Below are 26,244 nucleotides of genomic sequence, written 5' to 3'. Positions count from 1 at the left end.
AAAAAAAAATCAACAACCAGGAACTGGGCCTATACAAACTCAGAGGCCTTGTCCTCGCTAATTGCTTTTAGTAGTTCTCATTTTAAAGCTCTCTCAGCTATGAAAATATGTGCGCAAACGACTCTATGCCCACAACATGAATAAACATAGCAACTCAGCCCGCACCAGTTCCCACACCCAACACATTCCCCCCCCTCCTTGTGTTGCTCCAAATTCCACACAGAAACTTTCAGGCCAGGCCTCATTGGTTTTTCTTTGATGAAAAATAGCTTGCTTTACAACACTGCAACGCCAGTCAGTCGCAAAATGCCTCTTCCCCCACCCGCCTTGGGCGTGTGGGAAACACACTGTTGGGGGCTGGGGGCTAATTTCAGTCTCGCTTTCCAAAACAAAGATTGAAAAAAAAGAGAACAAGCAGTCAATCTGACTTGAAGACTCTGGGTGTTGAAGAGGTACGGGAGCCCGAATCTGGGTTCAATTTTGATAAAAAAAAGGAGGGAGGGGGGGAAAAGAGTTCGAAAATCTGGGGATATTGGGGGTCATTGTCCTGAGGAAGCAACAACAGTGTGTGTTGTACAGTGTGGGATACAATGTTACCAATTACTTCTGGGGAGGGGGAACCCTTTCTTGGTTACAATGTTGCATTTCCCCAAAGTTATATTGTTTCCTCTGCACCACCCCAGACACAATGTTGCGATTTTGACCCCCAACATTGTAACATGGGTGGGGGGTGCGGAAATGTTGCCATTTCAGCCTGGGTTACAAAGTTGGCCTTTTTTCCCCTGATTACAATGTAGCACCTTCCACTATCCTTGGTTACTTTCTGGGAATGTGTGAAACGCTACCAGCCTCTGCCTAGTTCCCATACCATTCGGTTTTGGTGGGGGCAAAGGAGGGGGGAAGTTGGGGGGGGTGGGGAGACGGGGGAGGTTGGGGGGGGAAGATGGGGGGGGGGGGAGACGGGGGAAACGGGGGGGATGTTGGGGGGGGAGAAGACGGGGGAAACGGGGGGGGGATGTTGGGGGGGAGAAGACGGGGGAAACGGGGGGAGGTTGGGGGGAGAAGACGGGGAAGTTGGGGGGGAGAAGACGGGGGGAGGTTGGGTGGGAGAAGACGGGGTGGTTGGGGGGAAGAAGACGGGGTGGTTGGGGGGAAGAAGACGGGGAGGTTGGGGGGAAGAAGACGGGGGAGAAGACGGGGAGAGAAGACGGGGGAGGGGAGATGGGGAGGGGAGACGGGAGGAGGTGGGGGGGAGAAGACGGGGAGGTTGGGGGGGGAAAGAAGACGGGGGAGGTTGAGGGGGTGGAGGTTGAGGGGGTGGAGGTTGGGGGGGAGAAGACGGGGGAGGTTGGGGGGAGAAGACGGGGGAGGGGAGACGGGAGGAGGTTGGGGGGGGGGGGGAGACGGGGGAAGGAGGGGAAGGAGTGTAGGTTTGAAGATGGTAGTGGCTGAAGCCCCCTTTCTCTCTCCAACCTCCCCAAACATATTAATCCCCAAACCTAGGCCAAGTTCTGCCCCCCACCCCCTCCAGTCATCCCCAAACCAGACCCCCCCCCCCCCCCAAACTCCCTCCATCTCTAGGGCTACCTCCTTTGAAGTTGGAGGGTGGGGGGTTCTGGTCTTTCTCTGGTCCCGGAGGCCCCTGGCACTCACATTACTCACCGTGATGTTACAGTGAATGAGCAGGATCTGTTCCTGGGTGACAAACTGGCAGCTGATCTCGTCCAGGGATCCGGAGACGATACGGAACCTCTCGTGTCTCTGGTGAAAGATCGACTCTAAGAGTTTGAGCTCCTGTTTCAACGCAGAGCCCGACATTTTCTCACCATTTCCGACGGCGGATTTTTTTTCTCCCTTCTTTATTTCGGGTCGGGGGGAGGGAGGGGGGTGGCGAGGTTGTTTGTTTTATTTTTAAACAACAACAACAAAAAAAAACCAAAAAAAATTCCAAACAGGGGGGAAAAAAAATCAGGAGACCTCCCCCCCAATGTCTTTTTTTTAAAAATCGACTTGGTTTCTTTTCCCTCCCCCTTTCAGAAATGATTCGTCAGGCACAAAGCACGTAATGGAGACCAGGAAGGAGTGAAAGGTAACTCTTACTGAGGAGGGGCAGACAGAGGGGGGGGAGAGAGGAGGAGGGAGGGGGGGGGGGAGAGAGGAGGGGGGAGGGGGGGGGGGAGAGAGGAGGAGGGAGGGGGGGGGGGGAGAGAGGGAGGAGGGAGGGGGGGGGAGAGAGGAGGAGGGAGGGGGGGGGGGAGAGAGGAGGAGGGAGGGGGGGGGGGGGAGAGAGGAGGAGGGAGGGGGGGGGGGGAGAGAGAGAGGAGGGAGGGGGGGGGGAGAGAGAGGAGGAGGGGAGGGAGGGGGGGGAGAGAGAGGAGGAGGGAGGGGGGGGGAGAGAGAGGAGGAGGGAGGGGGGGAAGAGAGAGGAGGAGGGAGGGGGGGGGAGAGAGAGGAGGAGGGAGGGGGGGGAAGAGAGGAGGAGGGAGGGGGGGAAGAGAGGAGGAGGGAGGGGGGGAAGAGAGGAGGAGGAGGAGGGAGGGGGGGGAAGAGAGGAGGAGGAGGGAGGGGGGGGGAGAGAGGAGGAGGAGGGAGGGGGGGGAGAGAGGAGGAGGGAGGAAGGGGGAGGGAGAGAGGAGGAGGGAGGGAGGGGGAGAGGGAGAGAGGAGGCGGGAGGGAGGGGGAGAGGGAGAGAGGAGGAGGGAGGGAGGGGGGAGAGGAGGAGGAGGGAGGGGGGGGAGAGAGGAGGAGGAGGGAGGGGGGGGAGAGAGGAGGAGGAGGGGGGGGGGGAGAGAGGAGGAGGGAGGGGGGGGAGAGAGGAGGAGGGAGGGGGGGGAGAGGAGGAGGGGGGGGGGGGAGAGGAGGAGGGAGGGGGGGGAGAGGAGGAGGGAGTAATTACAGAGAGAGACAGAGAGAGAGAGTGTGAGGGAGGGGGGTGATTACAGAGAGAAGGGGAGTGAGTGAGGGAGGGGGGTTATTACAGGGGGAGAGAGGAGGGAGAGGGGGAGAGAGAAGGGGGGAGAGGGGGAGAGAGAAGGAGAGGGGGGTAATTACAGAGAGGGGGGAGAGGGAGAGAGGAGAGAGAGAGGGGGAGGGGGTAATTACAGAGGGGGGAGGGAGAGAGAGAGGGAGGAGGATAATTACAGAGAAGGGGAGAGAGAGAGGAAGGGAGAGTGTGAAGGGGAGAGAGAGGGGGACAGGGTAATTACAGAGGGGGGGGGGGAGAGAGAGAGGAGGGTAATTACAGAGAGGGACAGGGGATTATTGGGGGACACGGAGAGGGGGAGGATTAGGGGGATACAAGGGAAGGGTGTATTAGAGGAACAGAGAGAGGGGTATGAGGGCGACAGATGGGGCTTATTTGGTGGGACAGAGTGGGAGAGAGGATCTTTATTTAGGTGTGACAGAGGTTTAGATGGGGCTTGATTTAGTTGGGACAGAGAAAGAGGGGTATTAAGGAGACTGCTTATTAGGAGGGGAGGGGAGGGTAGGAGGGTGAAGGATAGGGAGGGGAGGGACACCTTCTACAGGAGGGTAGGCAGAGGCAGGCTCAGCTGCAGCACACAGTCTGTTCCCCCCCTCCCCAAAACAAGGTTGAGTTCCTCCCTCTGTGTCTCTCCCCCCCCCCCCCAACCTCCTCCTCGCCCCAAAACACAAACAAAATTTAAAAAAACTTCTTCAAAACCCCCAAAATGGCGACGAGCGACGAGCCCAGGGTCCCAGCATCCATCCTGATCGCGATCAAAAACCCGTGAGATCCCAGAGAGAGAGAGAAAAGAGAGGCCAAAGAAAAATTACACAGACACAGACAGAGCAACCACTGCCCCTTAAAGCGACACCCACTCTTAAAGCAGCACCGCCCCCTCCCGGAAGTGATTCCGATCCACAGACCGAAATGGTGGCACACGTCTTCATCCCCCAGAACAGGCTGGACGGGCCGAACGGCCGAACTGAGGCCCCCACTTCTCAGAGCCGTTGGGCTAGACCTTTTCATTCCTCTAATCCCAACACACACACACACCCAAATACAAGGAGGAAAATAAATAAGCCCCAAGAGAGTGTAGAAAACAAAAGACAGGTGCAAATGAAACAAGGTGGTTTGCGAGAAAATACCTTCTCGGGGGGTGGGGGAGCTGGAACGCACCGCCTGGAAATGTGGTGGAGGCTGGTTCAGCTGAGGTATGAGAGAGGGATGGTTATTTGGACAGAAACGGTGTGCGGGGTATTGAGGGAAAGGGCTGGTATAGGCATGATGGGCCAAATAGCCTCCTGCTGCACCACAAAAATTCCGACCATTGATGTGTTGTGACAGGAGTTTGGTAGGGGAAGGGGTGGGGGGTGGGGTAAATTCCAACTTGTCAGAGCCATCCTGAATTTCAGTAGCCCCCTCCCAGACGGCTCAGTGGTTAGCATTGCTGTCTCACAGGGTCCCAGGTTCGATTCCAGCCTCGGGCGACTGTCTGTGTGGAGTTTGCACGTTCTGCGTGAGTTCCCTTCGGGTGCTCCGGTTTCCTCCCACAGTCCCAAAGATGTGCAGGTTGGGTGAATTGGCCGTGGTAAATTGCCGCTGAAAATGTGTTGCTGGTTAAAGCACAGCAGGTCAGGCAGCATCCAAGGAACAGGAGAATCGACGTTTCGGGCATAAGCCCTTCTTCAGGAAGGGCTCCAATCTAATCTAATCTCCAGGGGACCAGCAGCTGCCTTATTGGACAGGGAATATCTGCTAGGGGTGGGGGTGAGGGCAGGTATCAGTACCACACATATAAAACTATCTCCCCCCGGAAGGGCTCTGCACAAGGCATTGAACAGGGGGATTCACAATGACTGTCCAAACAGACAGGGTGAGACTGGGAGAGGGAAATCAAGGGAAATATACTTTAAGGCACATCATTCATGTATTGAGACTCTAATGGGCTGAATGGCCTCCTCCTGCACATGGAGGACTGTGTTCACACAGGTTCGTAGAATCCCTACAGTGTGGAAACAGGCCACTTGGTCCATCGAGTCCTCATCGACCCTCCAAAGAGCATTCCCATCCAGACCTACCCCCATTTCCTATCCCTGTAACCCTACATTTCCCAAACACCTTCATGACCTGTCCATCTTCCTTCCCACCTCTCCGCTCCACCCTCCTCTCTGACCTATCACCTTTACCACCACCTCCATCTACCCATCACACTCTCCGATACCGTCCTCCCAGTACCACCCAGCCCCAACACCCCCTCATTTATCTCTCCACCTTCTCGGCTCACAGCCTCATTCCTGATGAAGGGCTTTTGCCCGAAATGTCAATTCTTCTGCTCCTCGGATGCTGCCTGACCTGCTGTGCTTTTCCAGCACCACACTCACGACTCTAATCTCCAGCATCTGCACTCCTCACTTTCGCCTGCATTTCCCATACTAACCCATGCAACGCTGGGCACTATCGGACAATTTCCCCATGGCCAATCCACCCTAACCTGCACATCCCTGGACACTATGGGACAATTTCCCATGGCCAATCCACCCTAACCTGCACATCCCTGGGCACTATCGGACAATTTCCCATGGCCAATCCACCCTAACCTGCACATCCCTCGGCACTATGAGAAAATTTCCCATGGCCAATCCACCCTAACCTGCACATCCCTGGACACTATGGGACAATTTCCCATGGCCAACCCACCCTAACCTGCACATCCCTGGGCACTATCGGACAATTTCCCATGGCCAATCCACCCTAACCTGCACATCCCTCGGCACTATGAGAAAATTTCCCATGGCCAATCCACCCTAACCTGCACATCCCTGGACACTATGGGACAATTTCCACACACATCATCTATTGCATCCGCTGCACCCGATGTGGCCTCCTCTATATTGGGGAGACAGGCCGCCTACTTGCGGAACACTTCAGAGAACACCTCTGGGACGCCCGGACCAACCAATCCAACCACCCCGTGGCTCAACACTTTAACTCTCCCTCCCACTCCACCGAGGACATGCAGGTCCTGGGACTCCTCCATCGGCAGAACATAACAACACGACGGTTGGAGGAAGAGCGCCTCATCTTCCCCCTGGGAACCCTCCAACCACCAGGAATGAACTCAGATTTCTCCAGTTTCCTCATTTCCCCTCCCCCCACCGTGTCTGAGTCGGTTCCCTCAACTCAGCACCGCCCTCCTAACCTGCAATCTTCTTCCTGACCTCTCTGTCCCCACCCCACTCCGGCCTATCACCCTCACCTTGACCTCCTTCCACCTATCACATCTCCATAGCCCCTCCCCCAAGTCCCTCCTCCCTACCTTTTATCTTAGCCTGCCTGGCACACTCTCCTCATTCCTGATGAAGGGCTTATGTCCGAAACGTCGAATTTCCTGTTCCTTGGATGCTGCCTAACCTGCTGTGCTTTAACCAGCAACACATTTTCAGCGACAATTTCCTATGGCTAATCCACCCTAACCTGCACATCCCTGGGCACTATGGGACAATTCCCATGGCCAATTCACCCTAACCTGCACATCCCTGGGCACTATGGGACAATTCCCCATGGCCAATCCACCCTAACCTGCACATTCCTGGGCACTATGGGACAATTTCCCATGGCCAATCCACCCTAACCTGCACATCCCTGGACACTATGGGACAATTTCCCATGGCCAATTCACCCTAACCTGCACATCCCTGGGCACTACGGGACAATTTCCCATGGCCAATCCACCCTAACCTGCACATCCCTGGGCACTATGGGACAATTTCCCATGGCCAATCCACCCTAACCTGCACATCCCTGGGCACTATGGGACAATTTCCCATGGCCAATCCACCCTAACCTGCATATCCCTGGACACTATGGGACAATATCCCATGGCCAATCCACCCTAACCTGCATATCCCTGGACACTATGGGACAATATCCCACGGCCAATCCACCCTGACCTGCACATCTTAGAACTCCGGAGGAAACTAGAGCACCCGGAGGAAACACACACGGAAGAATATGCAAACCCCACACAGACAGTCGCCTGAGGAATTGAACCCAGGTCCCTGGCGCTGTGAGGCAGCGGGGCTAAACCCTTTTAAAGAGAGAATTTAAAGTTTTGAAAGGAAGAATTTCATTTGCGTAGTGAGCTTGGGAAGTCCCAAAACATTCCAGACCCAGTGATGCTTCTGTTTTTGTAGACTAATTTCTGCCCGTTTGGAGGAGGGGGGCGGGGTGGATGCGATGGGGAGTGGAATAGTGATAATGTTGCTGGCCTTGTGATCTACAGCCCTGAGCTCGTGCTCCGGGGATGTGGAAGCCAAGTTCATCGTGACGTCTGGGTGAAATTTGAATTCTGTAAAAATCTGTGACCCTTGTCGAAATAAAACTATCACAAATGCCTTTCATGGAAGGAAGTCTGTTCACTTCACCTGGGAGAAAGTGAGGACTGCAGATGCTGGAGATCAGAGCTGAAAAATGTGTTGCTGGAAAAGCGCAGCAGGTCAAGCAGCATCCAATGAGCAGGAGAATCGACGTTTCGGGCATGAGCCCTTCTGAAGAAGGGCTTATGCCCGAAAAGTCAATTCTCCTGCTCATTGGATGCTGCCTGACCTGCTGCGCTTTTCCAGCAACACATTTTCAACCACTTCGCCTGGACCTACATGTGACTCCAGATCCAACAGGGATAGGGCTAACCCTTAATGCCCTCTGGGCAATTATGGATGAGGCTCTTTGCAAATGCCTCCTGCTGTATCAGAGGGCACGCACATCAGAATTAGAAACAGGATAATACTATTCAGCTCCTCAGTCCTCTTCTGACATCCAATAAGATTGTGACTGATTACTCCACATTCCTGCCCATCCCCGTTAACCTTTCACCCCTTGCTTATCAAGAGTCTATTCATCTCTGCCTTGCAAATGTCCCAAGGAAAGGGTTCAGAAAAGACTTCCAAGGATGTTGCCAGGGTTAGAGGATTTGACTATGCGGAGATGCTGAACAGGCTGGGGCTGTTTTCCCTGGAGTGTCGGTGGCTGAGGGGTGACCTTATTAGAGGTTTATAAAATCGTGAGGGGCATGGGTAAGTCAAGGTCTTTTCCCCAGGGTGGGGGAGTCCAAAACTAGAGGGCATAGGTTCAGGGAGAGAGGGGAAAGAGTTAAAAGGAACATAAGGGGCAACCTTTTCACACAGAGGGTGGTACATGTATGGAATGAGCTGCCAGAGGAAGTGGTGGAGGCTGGTACAGTTACACCATTTAAAAGGCATCTCAGTGGGTATATAAATAGGAAGAGTTTGGAGGGATATGGGCCAAATGGTGACAAATGGGATGGATTAATTGAGGATATCTGGTTGGCTAGGATAAGTTGGACCGAAGGGTATGTTTCCATGCTGTACAGTTTCAATGACTCTATAACCGTCAGGTTTGGAAAACAATGCTTTTCTCAATGCTTTTCAGGAGACCTTCCTGAAGAAGGGCTCAGGCCCGAAACGTTGATTCTCCTGCTCCTTGGATGCTGCCTGACCTGCTGCGCTTTTCCAGCAACACATTTTTAGCAGCGAACACCACTGGTCACCACGCTCCAGGCTGAATACTTTCTATCTACCACCACCCTGTGTCTTCTCTGGGCCAGCCAATTCTGTATCCTGATGGCCAGATTTCCCCGTATCTCACACCCTCTTACTTTCTGAAGGAGCCTACCCTGAGCAACTTTATCAGATACCGTGCTAAGATCCATGTACACCACATCCACTCTCTACCTTCATCAATGCTTTTTGTCACATCCTTAAAGAATTCAATAAGGTTTGCGAGGCATGACCCGCCCCTCACAAAGCCATGCTGACTATCTCTAATCAAACTGTGGTTTTCCTGTCTCTCAGAATCCTCTCCAATACTTTGCCCACCACAGGCGTGAGACTGACTGGTCTGTAATTCCCAGGATTATGCCTATTCCCCTTCTTGAACAAGGGAATAATATTTACCACCCTCCAGTCATCTAACACGAACATTGAGGACTGATCATTGCCAAAGGCACAGCAATCTCTTCCCTTGCTTCCTGTAGTAATCTAGGATACATCCCATCTGGCCCAGGGGATTTATCTATCCTTACAATTTTCAAAGTTTTCTGCACATCCTCCTTTTTTACATCAACCATCTTCCTATTATTCCAAACAGCCATTTGAATGGGGAAATATTGACACTGTAATTCACAATGGAAATTGACATGATGGTGTTTCGAGGTGAAATGTGGTTAGTATGTATTCTGGCTATTGTTGGGTGATCAGTAACATGTGAAATCCTCATTTTAAATGGTAATTGTATTTGAAACAGCAGACGCTTGTTGGCTGCAGGACATTGGGTGGTGGTGAGGTGTGGGCAGGATATGGAAACAGGGATGATAATTTTTACATTGAGGCATTTGCCAGACTGAGAGGTCAGTGAGCACAGCGAGGTCAAAGTTGATCAGGACCTGATGTGGGTCGGAACTGAGAGTTCAAATGATGTCAACTGTATTTTTTTTTTACCTTTCTGTGTTTTTTGATTGTGAATTGAAATGAGAAAAGCATTGTTTTCCAAACCTGACGGTTATAGAGTCATTGAACTATACAGCACGGAAACATACCCTTCGGTCCAACTTGTCCTAGCCAACCAGATATCCTCAATTAATCCAGTCCCATTTGTCACCATTTGGCCCATATCCCTCCAAACCCTTCCTATTCATATACCCACAGAGATGCCACTTGGTGACCAGTTGTGTTCCACAGGGATTGGCTGTGGGACCTCTGCTCTTTGTGATTTTTATAAATGACTTGGATAAGGAAGTGGAAGGGGTAATTAGTAAGTTTGCTGATGACACGAACCCTGGTGGATAGTGTGGAGGGCTGTTGTAGGTTGCAACGGGAAATTGACAGGATGTAGAACTGGGCTGAGTTGGAGTTCAACCTGGAAAAGTGTGAAGTGATTTATTTTGGAAGGTCGAATTTGAATGCAGATTGCAGGGTTAAAGGCAGGATTCTTGACAATGTGGAGGAACAGAGGAATCTTGGAGTCTGTGTCCCTAGAGTTGCCACCCAGGTTGATAAGGTGGTCAAGAAGGCATATGGTGTGTTGGCTTTCATCAGCAGGGGGATTGAGTTTAAGAGTCACAAGGTTATGCTGCAGCTCTATCGACCCACTGGTTAGACCACACTTGGAATATTGTGTTCAGTTCTAGTCACCTCATTATAGGAAGGATGTGGAAGCTTTAGAGAGGGTGCATCGGAGATTTACCAGGATGCTGCTGGACTGGAGGGCATGTCTTCTGAAAGAAAGGCTTTTCTCATTGGAGTAAAGAAAGATGAGACATGACCTGATCGAGGATTACAAGATGAGGCGAGGCATAGACAGAGTGGATAGCCAGAGACCTTTTTCCCAGGGCAGAAATGGCTATCACGAGGGGGAGTAATTTTAAGGTGTCTGGAGGAATGTTTGGGGAAGATGTCAGAGATCGGTTCTTTACACAGAGAGTGGTGGGTGTGTGGAATGCACTGCCGGCGGTGGTGGTAGGGTCAGATACATCAGAAACATTTAAACAAATCTTAGACAGGTCCATGGATGATAGTTCAATGAAGGGTATGTTGGCTAGTCTGATCTTAGATAACATCGAGGGCCAAAGGGCCTGTACTGTGCTGTACTGTTCTATGGTTATGGTTGTGGTTGTTGGAGGAGAAAGTGAGGACTGCAGATGCTGGAGATCAGAGCTGAAAATGTGTTGCTGGAAAAGCGCAGCAGCTCAGGCAGCATCCAAGGAGCAGGAGAATCGACGTTTCGGGCATGAGCCCTTCTTCAGGAATGGTTGCTGGAGGTCAGTCATCTCAGCTCCAGGGCTTCTCTGCAGGAGTTCCTCAGGGTAGTGTCCTCAGCCCAACCATATATCAATGACCTGCCCTCCACTATAAGGTCAGAAGTGAGGAAGTTCACCAATGATTGCACAATGTTCAACACCATCCACCACTGCTCAGACACTGAAGCAGGCCGTGTTCAAATGTGACCAGATCTGGACAATATCCAGGCTTGTTCTGACAAATGGGAAGTAACATTCGTGCCACATTAATGCCAGGCATGAACACCCCCAACAAGACAGAATTCAACCAATGCCCCACGTGACATTCAGTGGCTGAATCCTCCACGATTAACACCCTGAGGGTTACCATTGTCCAGAAACTGAACTGGATTGTGGCTACAAGCGCAGGTCAGAGGCTGGGAATCCTGCAGCGAGTAACTCACTCCTATCTCCCCAAAGCCTGTTCATTTACAAAGCACAAGTCAGGAGTGTGATGGAATACAGCCTGCTTGCCCCAGGATGGGGGCAGTTCCAACAACACTCGAGAAACTCAACATCGTCCAGGACAAAGCAGCCTCCCCCCACCACCGACGCTCAGTAACAGCAGTGTGTACCGTCTACAAGATGCACGGCAGCAACTCACCAAGGCTCCACAGAAAACACCTTCCAAACCCATGACCATTTCTGACTCGGACAAGGGCAGCAGATACATGGGAACACCACCCCCTGCAAGTTCCCCTCCGAACCACTCACCACCCTGACTCGGACGTATATCGCTGTCCCTTCTGGGTCAGAATCCTGGAATTCCCTTCCTAAAGACATTGCGGGTCAAGTCACAGCACACAGCATCAAAAGGCAACTCACAGCTACCTTCTCAAGGGGCAACTAGGGATTGACCATGAATGTTGCCTGAGCCAGCAGCACCCACATTCTGTGAATGAATTAAAAACAATTTATTGAAGAAAATGGCATACCTGACAACCACTGGATCAGTATCTCTCTCTCCACTTCATCATTATCTTGTATCTTTAAAAACAACCCTTACATTTCACGAATGGAGAGTCCTGTGCTATCAATGTACTATTTAGTGAGACATTGGAATGATTGCAAATGGGAACAGTTGGTACACAGTCAATTCCCAGAAAATAACCTACTGCTGCAGCAGAGCACTGACAGGAACAGGTTAATGTAGGACAGGTCGGGGCAGAGGGCAGGCAGGAACAGGTTAATGTAGGACAGGTTGGGGCGGGGACAGAGGGCAGGCAGGAACAGGTTAAAGTAGGACAGGTCGGGGCAGGGGGCAGAGGGCAGGCAGGAACAGGTTAATGTAGGACAGTTAGGGGCAGAGGGCAGGCAGGAACAGGTTAATGTAGGACAGGTGGGGGCAGGGGGCAGAGGGCTGGCAGGAACAGGTTAATGTAGGACAGGTCGGGGCAGGGGGCAGAGGGCAGGAACAGGTTAATGTAGGACAGGTCGGGGCAGAGGGCAGAGGGCAGGAACAGGTTAATGTAGGACAGGTGGGGGCAGGGGGCAGAGGGCAGGAACAGGTTAATGTAGGACAGGTCGGGGCAGGGGGCAGAGGGCAGGAACAGGTTAATGTAGGACAGGTCGGGGCAGGGGGCAGAGGGCAGGAACAGGTTAATGTAGGACAGGTCGGGGCAGAGGGCAGGAACAGGTTAATGTAGGACAGGTCGGGGCAGGGGGGAGTGGGCTGGAACAGGTTAATGTAGGACAGGTCGGGGCAGGGGGCAGGGGGCAGGAACAGGTTAATGTAGGACAGGTCGGGGCAGAGGGCAGGCAGGAACAGGTTAATGTAGGACAGGTCGGGGCAGAGGGCAGGGGGCAGGAACAGGTTAATGTAGGACAGGTCGCGGCAGAGGGCAGGGGGCAGGAACAGGTTAATGTAGGACAGGTCGGGGCAGGGGGCAAAGGGCTGGCAGGAACAGGTTAATGTAGGACAGGTCGGGGCAGGGGGCAGAGGGCAGGAACAGGTTAATGTAGGACAGGTCGGGGCAGGGGGCAGGGGGCAATCAGGGTCAGGTTAATGTAGGACAGGTCGGGGCAGAGGGCAGGGGGCTGGCAGGAACAGGTTAATGTAGGACAGGTCGGGGCAGAGGGCAGGGGGCTGGCAGGAACAGGTTAATGTAGGACAGGTCGGGGCAGGGGGCAGAGGGCAGGAACAGGTTAATGTAGGACAGGTCGGGGCAGAGGGCAGAGGGCAGGGGGCAGGAACAGGTTAATGTATGACAGGTCGGGGCAGGGGGCAGAGGGCAGGAACAGGTTAATGTAGGACAGGGCAGGGCAGGGGGCAGAGGGCAGGAACAGGTTAATGTAGGACAGGTCGCGGCAGAGGGCAGGCAGGAACAGGTTAATGTAGGACAGGTCGGGGCAGAGGGCAGGCAGGAACAGGTTAATGTAGGACAGGTCGGGGCAGGGGGCAGAGGGCAGGGGGCAGGAACAGGTTAATGTAGGACAGGTCGGGGCAGGGGGCAGAGGGCAGGGGGCAGGAACAGGTTAATGTAGGACAGGTCGGGGCAGGGGGCAGAGGGCAGGGGGCAGGAACAGGTTAATGTAGGACAGGTCGGGGCAGGGTGCAGAGGGCAGGCAGGAACAGGTTAATGTAGGACAGTTAGGGGCAGAGGGCAGGCAGGAACAGGTTAATGTAGGACAGGTGGGGGCAGGGGGCAGAGGGCTGGCAGGAACAGGTTAATGTAGGACAGGTCGGGGCAGGGGGCAGGGGGCAATCAGGGTCAGGTTAATGTAGGACAGGTCGGGGCAGAGGGCAGGGGGCTGGCAGGAACAGGTTAATGTAGGACAGGTCGGGGCAGAGGGCAGGGGGCTGGCAGGAACAGGTTAATGTAGGACAGGTCGGGGCAGAGGGCAGAGGGCAGGCAGGAACAGGTTAATGTAGGACAGGTCGGGGCAGAGGGCAGAGGGCAGGCAGGAACAGGTTAATGTAGGACAGGTCGGGGCAGAGGGCAGAGGGCAGGCAGGAACAGGTTAATGTAGGACAGGTCGGGGCAGGGGGCAGGTGGCAGGAACAGGTTAATGTAGGACAGGTCGCGGCAGAGGGCAGGCAGGAACAGGTTAATGTAGGACAGGTCGGGGCAGAGGGCAGAGGGCAGGGGGCAGGAACAGGTTAATGTATGACAGGTCGGGGCAGGGGGCAGAGGGCAGGAACAGGTTAATGTAGGACAGGGCAGGGCAGGGGGCAGAGGGCAGGAACAGGTTAATGTAGGACAGGTCGGGGCAGAGGGCAGGCAGGAACAGGTTAATGGAGGACAGGTCGGGGCAGGGGGCAGAGGGCAGGGGGCAGGAACAGGTTAATGTAGGACAGGTCGGGGCAGGGGGCAGAGGGCAGGGGGCAGGAACAGGTTAATGTAGGACAGGTCGGGGCAGGGGGCAGAGGGCAGGGGGCAGGAACAGGTTAATGTAGGACAGGTCGGGGCTGGGTGCAGAGGGCAGGCAGGAACAGGTTAATGTAGGACAGTTAGGGGCAGAGGGCAGGCAGGAACAGGTTAATGTAGGACAGGTGGGAGCAGGGTGCAGAGGGCTGGCAGGAACAGGTTAATGTAGGACAGGTCGGGGCAGGGGGCAGAGGGCAGAAACAGGTTAATGTAGGACAGGTCGGGGCAGAGGGCAGAAGGCAGGAACAGGTTAATGTAGGACAGGTCGGGGCAGAGGGCAGAGGGCAGGAACAGGTTAATGTAGGACAGGACGGGGCAGGGGGCAGAGGGCTGGCAGGAACAGGTTAATGTAGGACAGGTCGGGGCAGGGGGCAGAGGGCAGGAACAGGTTAATGTAGGACAGGTCGGGGCAGAGGGCAGAGGGCTGGAACAGGTTAATGTAGGACAGGTCGGGGCAGGGGGCAGGGGGCAATCAGGGTCAGGTTAATGTAGGACAGGTCGGGGCAGAGGGCAGGGGGCTGGCAGGAACAGGTTAATGTAGGACAGGTCGGGGCAGAAGGCAGAGGGCAGGCAGGAACAGGTTAATGTAGGACAGGTCGGGGCAGAGGGCAGAGGGCAGGAACAGGTTAATGTAGGACAGGTCGGGGCAGGGAGCAGAGGGCAGAGGGCAGGAACAGGTTAATGTAGGACAGGTCGGGGCAGAGGGCAGAGGGCAGGAACAGGTTAATGTAGGACAGGTCGGGGCAGGGGGCAGAGGGCAGGAACAGGTTAATGTAGGACAGGTCGTGGCAGAGGGCAGAGGGCAGGAACAGGTTAATGTAGGACAGGTCGCGGCAGAGGGCAGGCAGGAACAGGTTAATGTAGGACAGGTCGGGGCAGAGGGCAGAGGGCAGGGGGCAGGAACAGGTTAATGTAGGACAGGTCGGGGCAGGGGGCAGAGGGCTGGAACAGGTTAATGTAGGACAGGTCGGGGCAGAGGGCAGGCAGGAACAGGTTAATGTAGGACAGGTCGGGGCAGAGGGCAGGGGGCTGGAACAGGTTAATGTAGGACAGGTCGGGGCAGAGGGCAGGCAGGAACAGGTTAATGTAGGACAGGTCGGGGCAGAGGGCAGAGGGCTGGAACAGGTTAATGTAGGACAGGTCGGGGCAGAGGGCAGAGGGCTGGAACAGGTTAATGTAGGACAGGTCGGGGCAGAGGGCAGAGGGCTGGAACAGGTTAATGTAGGACAGGTCGGGGCAGAGGGCAGGGGGCAGGAACAGGTTAATGTAGGACAGGTCGGGGCAGAGGGCAGAGGGCGGGGGCAGGAACAGGTTAATGTAGGACAGGTCGGGGCAGGGGGCAGAGGGCAGGAACAGGTTAATGTAGGACAGGTCGCGGCAGAGGGCAGGCAGGAACAGGTTAATGTAGGACAGTTCGGGGCAGGGGGCAGAGGGCAGGGGGCAGGAACAGGTTAATGTAGGGCAGGTCGGGGCAGGGGGCAGAGGGCAGGGGGCAGGAACAGGTTAATGTAGGACAGGTCGGGGCAGGGTGCAGAGGGCAGGGGGCAGGAACAGGTTAATGTAGGACAGGTCGGGGCAGAGGGCAGAGGGCAGGCAGGAACAGGTTAATGCAGGACAGGTCGGGGCAGAGGGCAGGCAGGAACAGGTTAATGTAGGACAGGTCGGGGCAGAGGGCAGGGGGCAGGAACAGGTTAATGTAGGACAGGTCGGGGCAGGGGGCAGAGGGCAGGAACAGGTTAATGTAGGACAGGTCGGGGCAGGGGGCAGGGGGCAGAGGGCAGGAACAGGTTAATGTAGGACAGGTCGGGGCAGGGTGCAGAGGGCAGGCAGGAACAGATTAATGTAGGACAGGTCGGGGCAGGGGGCAGAGGGCAGGCAGGAACAGGTTAATGTAGGACAGGTCGGGGCAGAGGGCAGAGGGCAGGAACTGGTTAATGTAGGACAGGTCCGGGCAGGGGGCAGAGGGCAGGAACTGGTTAATGTAGGACAGGTCGGGGCAGGGGGCAGAGGGCTGGAACAGGTTAATGTAGGACAGGTCGGGGCAGAGGGCAGGGGGCAGGAACAGGTTAATGTAGGACAGGTCGGGGCAGGGGGCAGAGGGCAGGCAGGAACAGGTTAATGTAGGACAGGTCGGGGCAGGGGGCAGAGGGCAGGAACTGGTTAATGTAGGACAGGGCAGGGCAGGGGGCAGAGGGCAGGAACAGGTTAATGTAGGACAGGTCGGGGCAGGGGGCAGAGGGCAGGCAGGAACAGGTTAATGTAGGACAGGTCGGGGCAGGGGGCAGAGGGCAGGAACAGGTTAATGTAGGACAGGTCGGGGCAGGGGGCAGAGGGCAGGCAGGAACCCGTTAATGTAGGACAGGTCGGGGCAGGGGGCAGAGGGCTGGCAGGAACAGGTTAATGTAGGACAGGTCGGGGCAGGGGGCAGAGGGCAGGAACAGGTTAATGTAGGACAGGTCGGGGCAGGGGGCAGAGGGCTGGCAGGAACAGGTTAATGTAGGACAGGTCGGGGCAGGGGGCAGAGGGCAGGAACAGGTTAATGTAGGACAGGTCGGGGCAGGGGGCAGGGGGCTGGCAGGAACAGGTTAATGTAGGACAGGTCGGGGCAGGGGGCAGAGGGCAGGAACAGGTTAATGTAGGACAGGTCGGGGCAGGGGGGAGTGGGCAGGAATAGGTTAATGTAGGACAGGTCGGGGCAGGGGGCAGGGGGCTGGCAGGAACAGGTTAATGTAGGACAGGTCGGGGCAGGGGGCAGAGGGCAGGAACAGGTTAATGTAGGACAGGTCGGGGCAGAGGGCAGAGGGCAGGCAGGAACAGGTTAATGTAGGACAGGTCGGGGCAGAGGGCAGAGGGCAGGGGGCAGGAACAGGTTAATGTAGGACAGGTCGGGGCAGGGGGCAGAGGGCAGGAACAGGTTAATGTAGGACAGGTCGGGGCAGAGGGCAGAGGGCAGGAACAGGTTAATGTAGGACAGGTCGGGGCAGAGGGCAGAGGGCAGGGGGCAAGAACAGGTTAATGTAGGACAGGTCGGGGCAGGGGGCAGAGGGCTGGAACAGGTTAATGTAGGACAGGTCGGGGCAGGGGGCAGGGGGCAGGCAGGAACAGGTTAATGTAGGACAGGTCGGGGCAGGGGGCAGAGGGCAGGAACAGGTTAATGTAGGACAGGTCGGGGCAGGGGGCAGGGGGCAGGCAGGAACAGGTTAATGTAGGACAGGTCGGGGCAGGGGGCAGAGGGCAGGAACAGGTTAATGTAGGACAGGTCGGGGCAGGGGGCAGGCAGGAACAGTTTAATGTAGGACAGGTCGGGGCAGGGGGCAGGCAGGAACAGGTTAATGTAGGACAGGTCGGGGCAGAGGGCAGGGGGCAGGAACAGGTTAATGTAGGACAGGTCGGGGCAGGGGGGAGTGGGCAGGAAAAGGTTAATGTAGGACAGGTCGGGGCAGGGGGCAGGGGGCTGGCAGGAACAGGTTAATGTAGGACAGGGCAGGGCAGGGGACTGGCAGGAACAGGTTAATGTAGGACAGGTCGGGGCAGGGGGCAGGGGGCTGGCAGGAACAGGTTAATGTAGGACAGGTTGGGGCAGGGGGCAGGGGGCAGGAACAGGTTAATGTAGGACAGGTCGGGGCAGGGGGCAGAGGGCAGGAACAGGTTAATGTAGGACAGGTCGGGGCAGAGGGCTGAGGGCAGGAACAGGTTAATGTAGGACAGGTCGGGGCAGGGTGCCAAGGGCAGGAACAGGTTAATGTAGGACAGGTTGGGGCAGGGGGCAGGGGGCAGGAACAGGTTAATGTAGGACAGGTCAGGGCAGGGGGCAGAGGGCAGGAACAGGTTAATGTAGGACAGGTCGGGGCAGAGGGCAGAGGGCAGGCAGGAACAGGTTAATGTAGGACAGGTCTGGGCAGAGGGCAGTGGGCAGGGGGCAGGAACAGGTTAATGTAGGACAGGTCAGGGCCGGGGGCAGAGGGCAGGAACAGGTTAATGTAGGACAGGTCGGGGCAGAGGGCAGCGGGCAGGAACAGGTTAATGTAGGACAGGTGGGGGCAGAGGGCAGGGGGCAGGAACAGGTTAATGTAGGACAGGTCGGGGCAGGGGGCAGGGGGCAGGAACAGGTTAATGTAGGACAGGACAGGGCAGGGGGCAGGAGGCAGGAACAGGTTAATGTAGGACAGGTCGGGGCAGAGGGCAGAGGGCAGGAACAGGTTAATGTAGGACAGGTCGGGGCAGAGGGCAGGAACAGGTTAATGTAGGACAGGTCGGGGCAGAGGGCAGAGGGCAGGGGGCAGGAACAGGTTAATGTAGGACAGGTCGGGGCAGAGGGCAGGGGGCAGGAACAGGTTAATGTAGGACAGGTCGGGGCAGGGGGCAGAGGGCAGAGGGCGGGAACAGTTTAATGTAGGACAGGTCGGGGCAGAGGGCAGGGGGCAGGCAGGAACAGGTTAATGTAGGACAGGTCGGGGCAGGGGGCAGAGGGCAGGAACAGGTTAATGTAGGACAGGTCGGGGCAGAGGGCAGGCAGGAACAGGTTAATGTAGGACAGGTGGGGGCAGAGGGCAGGGGGCAGGAACAGGTTAATGTAGGACAGGTCGGGGCAGGGGGCAGGGGGCAGGAACAGGTTAATGTAGGACAGGTCGGGGCAGGGGGCAGGGGGCAGGAACAGGTTAATGTAGGACAGGACAGGGCAGGGGGCAGGAACAGGTTAATGTAGGACAGGTCGGGGCAGAGGGCAGAGGGCAGGAACAGGTTAATGTAGGACAGGTCGGGGCAGAGGGCAGGAACAGGTTAATGTAGGACAGGTCGGGGCAGAGGGCAGAGGGCAGGGGGCAGGAACAGGTTAATGTAGGACAGGTCGGGGCAGAGGGCAGAGGGCAGGGGGCAGGAACAGGTTAATGTAGGACAGGTCGGGGCAGGGGGCAGAGGGCAGGAACAGGTTAATGTAGGACAGGTCGGGGCAGAGGGCAGGGGGCAGGAACAGGTTAATGTAGGACAGGTCGGGGCAGGGGGCAGGGGGCAGGCAGGAACAGGTTAATGTAGGACAGGTCGGGGCAGGGGGCAGAGGGCAGGAACAGGTTAATGTAGGACAGGTCGGGGCAGGGGGCAGGGGGCAGGCAGGAACAGGTTAATGTAGGACAGGTCGGGGCAGGGGGCAGAGGGCAGGAACAGGTTAATGTAGGACAGGTCGGGGCAGGGGGCAGGGGGCAGGCAGGAACAGTTTAATGTAGGACAGGTCGGGGCAGGGGGCAGGGGGCAGGCAGGAACAGGTTAATGTAGGACAGGTCGGGGCAGAGGGCAGGGGGCAGGAACAGGTTAATGTAGGACAGGTCGGGGCGGGGGGAGTGGGCAGGAAAAGGTTAATGTAGGACAGGTCGGGGCAGGGGGCAGGGGGCTGGCAGGAACAGGTTAATGTAGGACAGGGCAGGGCAGGGGACTGGCAGGAACAGGTTAATGTAGGACAGGTCGGGGCAGGGGGCAGGGGGCTGGCAGGAACAGGTTAATGTAGGACAGGTTGGGGCAGGGGGCAGGGGGCAGGAACAGGTTAATGTAGGACAGGTCAGGGCAGGGGGCAGAGGGCAGGAACAGGTTAATGTAGGACAGGTCGGGGCAGAGGGCTGAGGGCAGGAACAGGTTAATGTAGGACAGGTCGGGGCAGGGTGCCAAGGGCAGGAACAGGTTAATGTAGGACAGGTTGGGGCAGGGGGCAGGGGGCAGGAACAGGTTAATGTAGGACAGGTCAGGGCAGGGGGCAGAGGGCAGGTACAGGTTAATGTAGGACAGGTCGGGGCAGAGGGCAGAGGGCAGGCAGGAACAGGTTAATGTAGGACAGGTCAGGGCCGGGGGCAGAGGTCAGGAACAGGTTAATGTAGGACAGGTCGGGGCAGAGGGCAGCGGGCAGGAACAGGTTAATGTAGGACAGGTGGGGGCAGAGGGCAGGGGGCAGGAACAGGTTAATGTAGGACAGGTCGGGGCAGGGGGCAGGGGGCAGGAACAGGTTAATGTAGGACAGGACAGGGCAGGGGGCAGGGGGCAGGAACAGGTTAATGTAGGACAGGTCGGGGCAGAGGGCAGAGGGCAGGAACAGGTTAATGTAGGACAGGTCGGGGCAGAGGGCAGGGGGCAGGAACAGGTTAATGTAGGACAGGTCGGGGCAGAGGGCAGAGGGCAGGGGGCAGGAACAGGTTAATGTAGGACAGGTCGGGGCAGAGGGCAGGGGGCAGGGGGCAGGCAGGAACCGGTTAATGTATGACAGGTCGGGGCAGATTGCAGAGGGCAGGAACAGGTTAATGTAGGACAGGTCGGGGCAGAGGGCAGAGGGCAGGGGGCAGGAACAGGTTAATGTAGGACAGGTCGGGGCAGAGGGCAGGGGGCAGGAACAGGTTAATGTAGGACAGGTCGGGGCAGGGGGCAGGGGGCAGGAACCGGTTAATGTAGGACAGGTCGGGGCAGGGGGCAGGGGGCAGGAACAGGTTAATGTAGGACAGGTCGGGGCAGGGGGCAGAGGGCAGAGAGCAGGAACAGTTTAATGTAGGACAGGTCGGGGCAGAGGGCAGGGGGCAGGCAGGAACAGGTTAATGTAGGACAGGTCGGGGCAGGGGGCAGAGGGCAGGAACAGGTTAATGTAGGACAGGTCGGGGCAGGGGGCAGAGGGCAGGAACAGGTTAATGTAGGACAGGTCTGGGCAGGGGGCAGAGGGCAGGCAGGAACCGGTTAATGTAGGACAGGTCGGGGCAGGGGGCAGAGGGCAGGAACAGGTTAATGTAGGACGGGTCAGGGCAGGGGGCAGAGGGCAGGAACAAGTTAATGTAGGACAGGTCGGGGCAGAGGGCAGGGGGCAGGCAGGAACAGGTTAATGTAGGACAGGTCGGGGCAGGGGGCAGAGGGCAGGAACAGGTTAATGTAGGACAGGTCGGGGCAGGGGGCAGAGGGCAGGAACAGGTTAATGTAGGACGGGTCGGTGCAGGGGGCAGAGGGCAGGAACAAGTTAATGGAGGACAGGTCGGGGCAGAGGGCATGGGGCAGGCAGGAACAGGTTAATGTAGGACAGGTCGGGGCAGGGGGCAGAGGGCAGGAACAGGTTAATGTAGGACAGGTCGGGGCAGGGGGCAGAGGGCAGGAACAGGTTAATGTAGGACAGGTCGGGGCAGGGGGCAGAGGGCAGGCAGGAACCGGTTAATGTAGGACAGGTCGGGGCAGAGGGCAGGAACAGGTTAATGTAGGACAGGTCGGGGCAGGGGGCTGGCAGGAACAGGTTAATGTAGGACAGGTCGGGGCAGAGGGCTGGCAGGAACAGGTTAATGTAGGACAGGTCGGGGCAGAGGGCAGAGGGCAGGCAAGAACAGGTCAATGTAGGACAGGTCGGGGCAGAGGGCAGGGGGCAGGCAGGAACAGGTTAATGTAGGACAGGTCGGGGCAGGGGGCAGAGGGCAGGAACAGGTTAATGTAGGACAGGTCGGGGCAGGGGGCAGAGGGCAGGCAGGAACCGGTTAATGTAGGACAGGTCGGGGCAGGGGGCAGAGGGCAGGAACAGGTTAATGTAGGACAGGTCGGGGCAGGGGGCAGGGGGCAGGAACAGGTTAATGTAGGACAGGTTGGGGCAGGGGGGAGTGGGCAGGAACAGGTTAATGTAGGACAGGTCGGGGCAGGGGGCAGGGGGCAGGAACAGGTTAATGTAGGACAGGTTGGGGCAGGGGGCAGGGGGCAGGAACAGGTTAATGTAGGACAGGTCGGGGCAGGGGGGAGTGGGCAGGAACAGGTTAATGTAGGACAGGTCGGGGCAGGGGGCAGAGGGCAGGAACAGGTTAATGTAGGACAGGTCTGGGCAGGGGGGAGTGGGCAGGAACAGGTTAATGTAGGACAGGTCTGGGCAGGGGGGAGTGGGCAGGAACAGGTTAATGTAGGACAGGTCTGGGCAGGGAGCAGAGGGCTGGCAGGAACAGGTTAATGTAGGACAGGTCGGGGCAGGGGGGAGAGGGCAGGAACAGGTTAATGTAGGACAGGTCGGGGCAGGGGGCAGAGGGCAGGAACAGGTTAATGTAGGACAGGTGGGGGCAGGGGGCAGAGGGCAAGCAGGAACAGGTTAATGTAGGACAGGTCGGGGCAGAGGGCAGGGGGCTGGCAGGAACAGGTTAATGTAGGACAGGTCGGGGCAGGGGGCAGAGGGCAGGAACAGGTTAATGTAGGACAGGTCGGGGCAGGGGGCAGAGGGCTGGCAGGAACAGGTTAATGTAGGACAGGTCGGGGCAGGGTGCAGAGGGCAGGAACAGGTTAATGTAGGACAGGCCTGGGCAGGGGGCAGAGGTCAGGAACAGCTTAATGTAGGACAGTTCGGAGCAGGGGGCAGGCAGGAACAGGTTAATATAACAGAGAACTGTGAGGTGATGCACTTTGGTTGTTTGAACATTGTAAGACAATATAAAACAGGGAGCAGAATTCTGAAGAGTTTGAGGAGCAGGGGCAGCTGAGTGTATATGTGCACAGATCATTGAAGGTGGCTGGGCAGGGGGAGAGAGCAGGGAATAAACCAGACAGTGTCCTCGGCTTTGTTAACGGGGGCGTAGAGTCCAAGAGCAGGGAGGTGATGCTGAACGTGTACCCTGTTATTTCACAGCTGGAGTATTGTGTCCAGTTGAGAATGCCACATTATCAGAAAGCTGGGAACACATTGCAGGGTGTAGACTGAAGGACTGGTTTCCAAGGATGGGGATCCAGGGACAAGGACAGATTAGAGACATTGGGGCTGTTCTCCTTGGAGAGAAGGAGGCTGAGAGAGAGAGAGAGAGAGAGAGAGAGAGAGAGAGAGAAATCTGATTGAGATTTTTGGATACATGAGCAGAGCTGGATAGACTAGAATGGGAGAGGCATTCTCATTCATGAAAGGAATAAGGAGGGGAGTGTCGTGGATTTAATGGGACGTGCAAACAAAGCAAGAGTGATGTGAGGTCACAATTTAAAGTAAACGTTAAGTCTAACAGAGAATAATTAACGAACAACTGTTTACAACTCCTTCCTCTAACCTATCTTTTACCTTCCCTTCTATAATACTGGTCCGATAAAACCCCCAATTAAGATTTACCAAAAAATTCAAACTTTAAAACCAGCCAGCTGTCAAGTCATCTCTTTGTATCTTCCTCTGTCTTCTTTTCTTCTTAAGGATTTCTGTTTCACAGGTCGTTTCTCGTTAAAGGTACTTTTAAGAGAGCTATTCTCTAGGCAATCCACATATATTGGTGGCTTGGCAGTTCTCCTTCAAGTGTTCAAGTTTTTTTTTGGTTTTATACCCCATAGCATCGGATCGTTTCATTGGTCTTAATATTGTCAAAATATTAAATTCAAACTAGACTGGGGTTTAGTATCTTGGGGCATAATTTAAACTGATTGGCCAAATTTGAATTTGTTTTTGTCTCATAGCAACCCAGGTACTGCTAGTTGCCCGACCAAATGTTCCATTGTAAATTCTCCAGTACTCTGTGTGCTTGCTAAGTGCTTCAACTCTCTTAAAGGTGCAATACACCTCTAAACTTTCATAACACCTCTCCCTTAAAAAAAAGAACCATCATAACGAAAAGGCTTTTTTTCTATTCTTTAAACACATTACCATAACATACAGATAACCTTAATCAAAGTTCACCTTAACTTCTTCCCACATATATAATTGGATAAATACAAATCTCATCTAAACTTTATGAGTTAAATCTGCAATAATCCATCTGCCCTTACATTCTTACGACCCGCTACATGTCCAATTTTTAAATTAAAAGTCTGTAACATAAAATTTCAACAAAATAGTCTCATATTCTAGTTTTTAAAACATCCTAAGAATGTAAGAGGTATGTAATCCATGTACACAATCATCTCCGACACATCATTCATGATATACACATTAAAATGAGTAAGGCCAGGACCAAACTCAATAGTTTTATTGATCATGGAGTATTTCCTCTGGGGGATGTTGAGTTTCTTCAAAAAGTTGCCAATTGTCAGTTCAATCCCATCCTCATCTTCCCACAGGAGTACAGCTCCAACTCCAATGTCACTAGCATCGATGGTGACTTTAAAAGGTTTTGAAAAGTTTGGTGCAGCTATAACTGGTGGTTAATATTGCTGTCAGATGCCTCCTGGCATTGTTCTGTCCACTGAAACCTTGTGTTCTTCTTCAGCAGATCAGTTAACAGTGCCACTACACCGCTGTTCCCGATCGAATCCACTGAGTCCTAAGAATCAAAGCACCTCTGTCTTCGAGGTTGGTTCGTGGAGATTCCTCGATGCCCTTCATCTTTGCGTTCCGTGGGGTCAACCTTCCGCGATTGATGTTATGTCCCAAGAACATCACCTCTGCTTTCACGAATTCCGTTTTGTTTTAGTTTATCACCAGTTTTGCTTCTCGTAGTCGTTCAAAGAGCTCTGCCCACTGTACCATGTGATCTTTCCAGGACTTACTAAAGATCACCACATCGTCCAAGCAGACAGCACAGCCTGTTAACCCAGCCACCACTCTGTTCATGGGTCTTTGGAGTGTGGCAGGTGCGTTCTTCATTCCAAAAGGCTCCACTTTAAATTGATAGAGCCCATTTTGCGTTACAAGCACAGAAACTTCTTTCACCGTCTCTGATAAAGGTACCTGCCAGTAACCATGCATTCAGCCCAACTTGATGATGTCACTGGCTTGTCCAACTTTCGCGATACAGTCCTCCAGTCTCGGAATTGGGTATGAATCTGATTTTATAATCATGATTTGGAGATGTCAGTGTTGGATTGGGGTTGGACTATAACCTGGTGCTGTGTGATTTTTAACTTTGATTTTGTGGCGGCGTTGACCTTCCGGTAATCCATGCCGAATCACCGAGCCCTGTCTGTTTTGGGAACTAAGACAATCAGTGAACTCCACTCACTCTGGTTTAGTTCGATGAAGACCTTGTTGGACATGGCCTCCACCTCCATCTGGACCTGTCTGGGTTTGAAACGATTAAGCCGATAGGAATGTTGTTTTATTTGAGCAGTATTCCCAGCATCTACTTCATGTACAACAGCATTCGTCCTCCCCATCTTATACTGCAGTCACAAATCTTTCAGCTGTGTTCCACATTCCTGAGACAGGCAGCTGACTAACCCTGCCCACTCCTCAAGGAATTCTTTATTTTTTAATCTATTTTGAGGCACCTCAAAATCCACATCATCTATATTTGATTCCTCACTCTGCGGAGCAGTAACTAACACTTGTTCCTCCAGTTCTTTCTCTCTAATGTAATACAGTTCCAACACGTTCAACTCAATACCATTTTTTTCTATTTGACATCTTTACTAAATAGTTCACCTGCCTCAACCTTTTGTCAATCTGATAGGGACCCCCAAACCTGGCTTTGAAGGGATTGCCTCTCACTGGTAACAGTACTAAGATGTTATCCCCTCGGGAAAATGTCCGAGTCTCAGAGCTTTTATCTGCCACCTGCTTCATTCTACACTGTGCCCTCTTTAGGTGCTGTTTAGTGAACTCACCTACTCGATTTAGTCTCCCTCAACCCCTGACACTAACCTAAGTGTGAGATCTCCAACTTTGGCCCTGTCAATTTTTCTTTAATTAATTTCAAAGGACCTCTCACTTCATGTCCGAATATTAACCCGAAGGGAGTGAACTGAGTAGATTTGTTTGGGGCATCCCTAATGGCAAACGCTACGAATGGGACACCTTTATCCCAATCATTCGGGTAATCCTTACAATATGTTCTCAACATGGTCTTCAAGATCTGATGCCACCTTTCCGAAGCTCCCTGGAATTCAGGATGATGCGCACTGGATTTAAAGTGCTGTTTACCTAAGCTATCTGTAACCTCATTAAACAGCCTAGCAGTAAAATGTGACCCTTGGTGCGACTGAATCTCTCTGGGTCACCCATACCGTGTGAAGAAAGCTACTAACTCCTCTGCTACCCTTTTAGCCTTGATATTCCACAATGGAATTTCCTCGGAAAATCTGATAGACACATCCATTCTGGTTAACAAGTACTGGTTCCCACTTTTAGTTCTCAGGAAGGGACCTACACAATCAATTATAACCCGTGTGAAAGATTC

The 26,244-nt window shown here is 54.7% G+C and overlaps 1 protein-coding gene and 1 long non-coding RNA gene across 2 annotated transcripts in view; one reads left to right on the top strand and one right to left on the bottom strand.

Annotated features, from left to right (window-relative positions):
- The window catches only part of LOC132805464 (ubiquitin-conjugating enzyme E2 Q1), a 47,299-nt gene extending 45,171 nt beyond the window's left edge, over window positions 1–2,128 (bottom strand). The window contains exon 1 of the mRNA XM_060820555.1: window positions 1,663–2,128. Coding sequence (XP_060676538.1) covers window positions 1,663–1,818 — 156 coding nt within the window. The 5' untranslated portion in view covers window positions 1,819–2,128. The remainder of the gene's footprint in view (window positions 1–1,662) is intronic.
- On the top strand, window positions 275–26,244 carry LOC132805465 (uncharacterized). Its single transcript, XR_009640918.1, has 3 exons — window positions 275–452; window positions 2,038–2,089; window positions 24,337–26,244. It is a non-coding gene; the product is annotated as an uncharacterized LOC132805465 (long non-coding RNA).

Source organism: Hemiscyllium ocellatum, chromosome 50 (genome assembly GCF_020745735.1).
Source record: "Hemiscyllium ocellatum isolate sHemOce1 chromosome 50, sHemOce1.pat.X.cur, whole genome shotgun sequence".
NCBI lineage: Eukaryota > Metazoa > Chordata > Chondrichthyes > Orectolobiformes > Hemiscylliidae > Hemiscyllium > Hemiscyllium ocellatum.
This window is presented reverse-complemented; position numbering and strand designations above follow the sequence as displayed.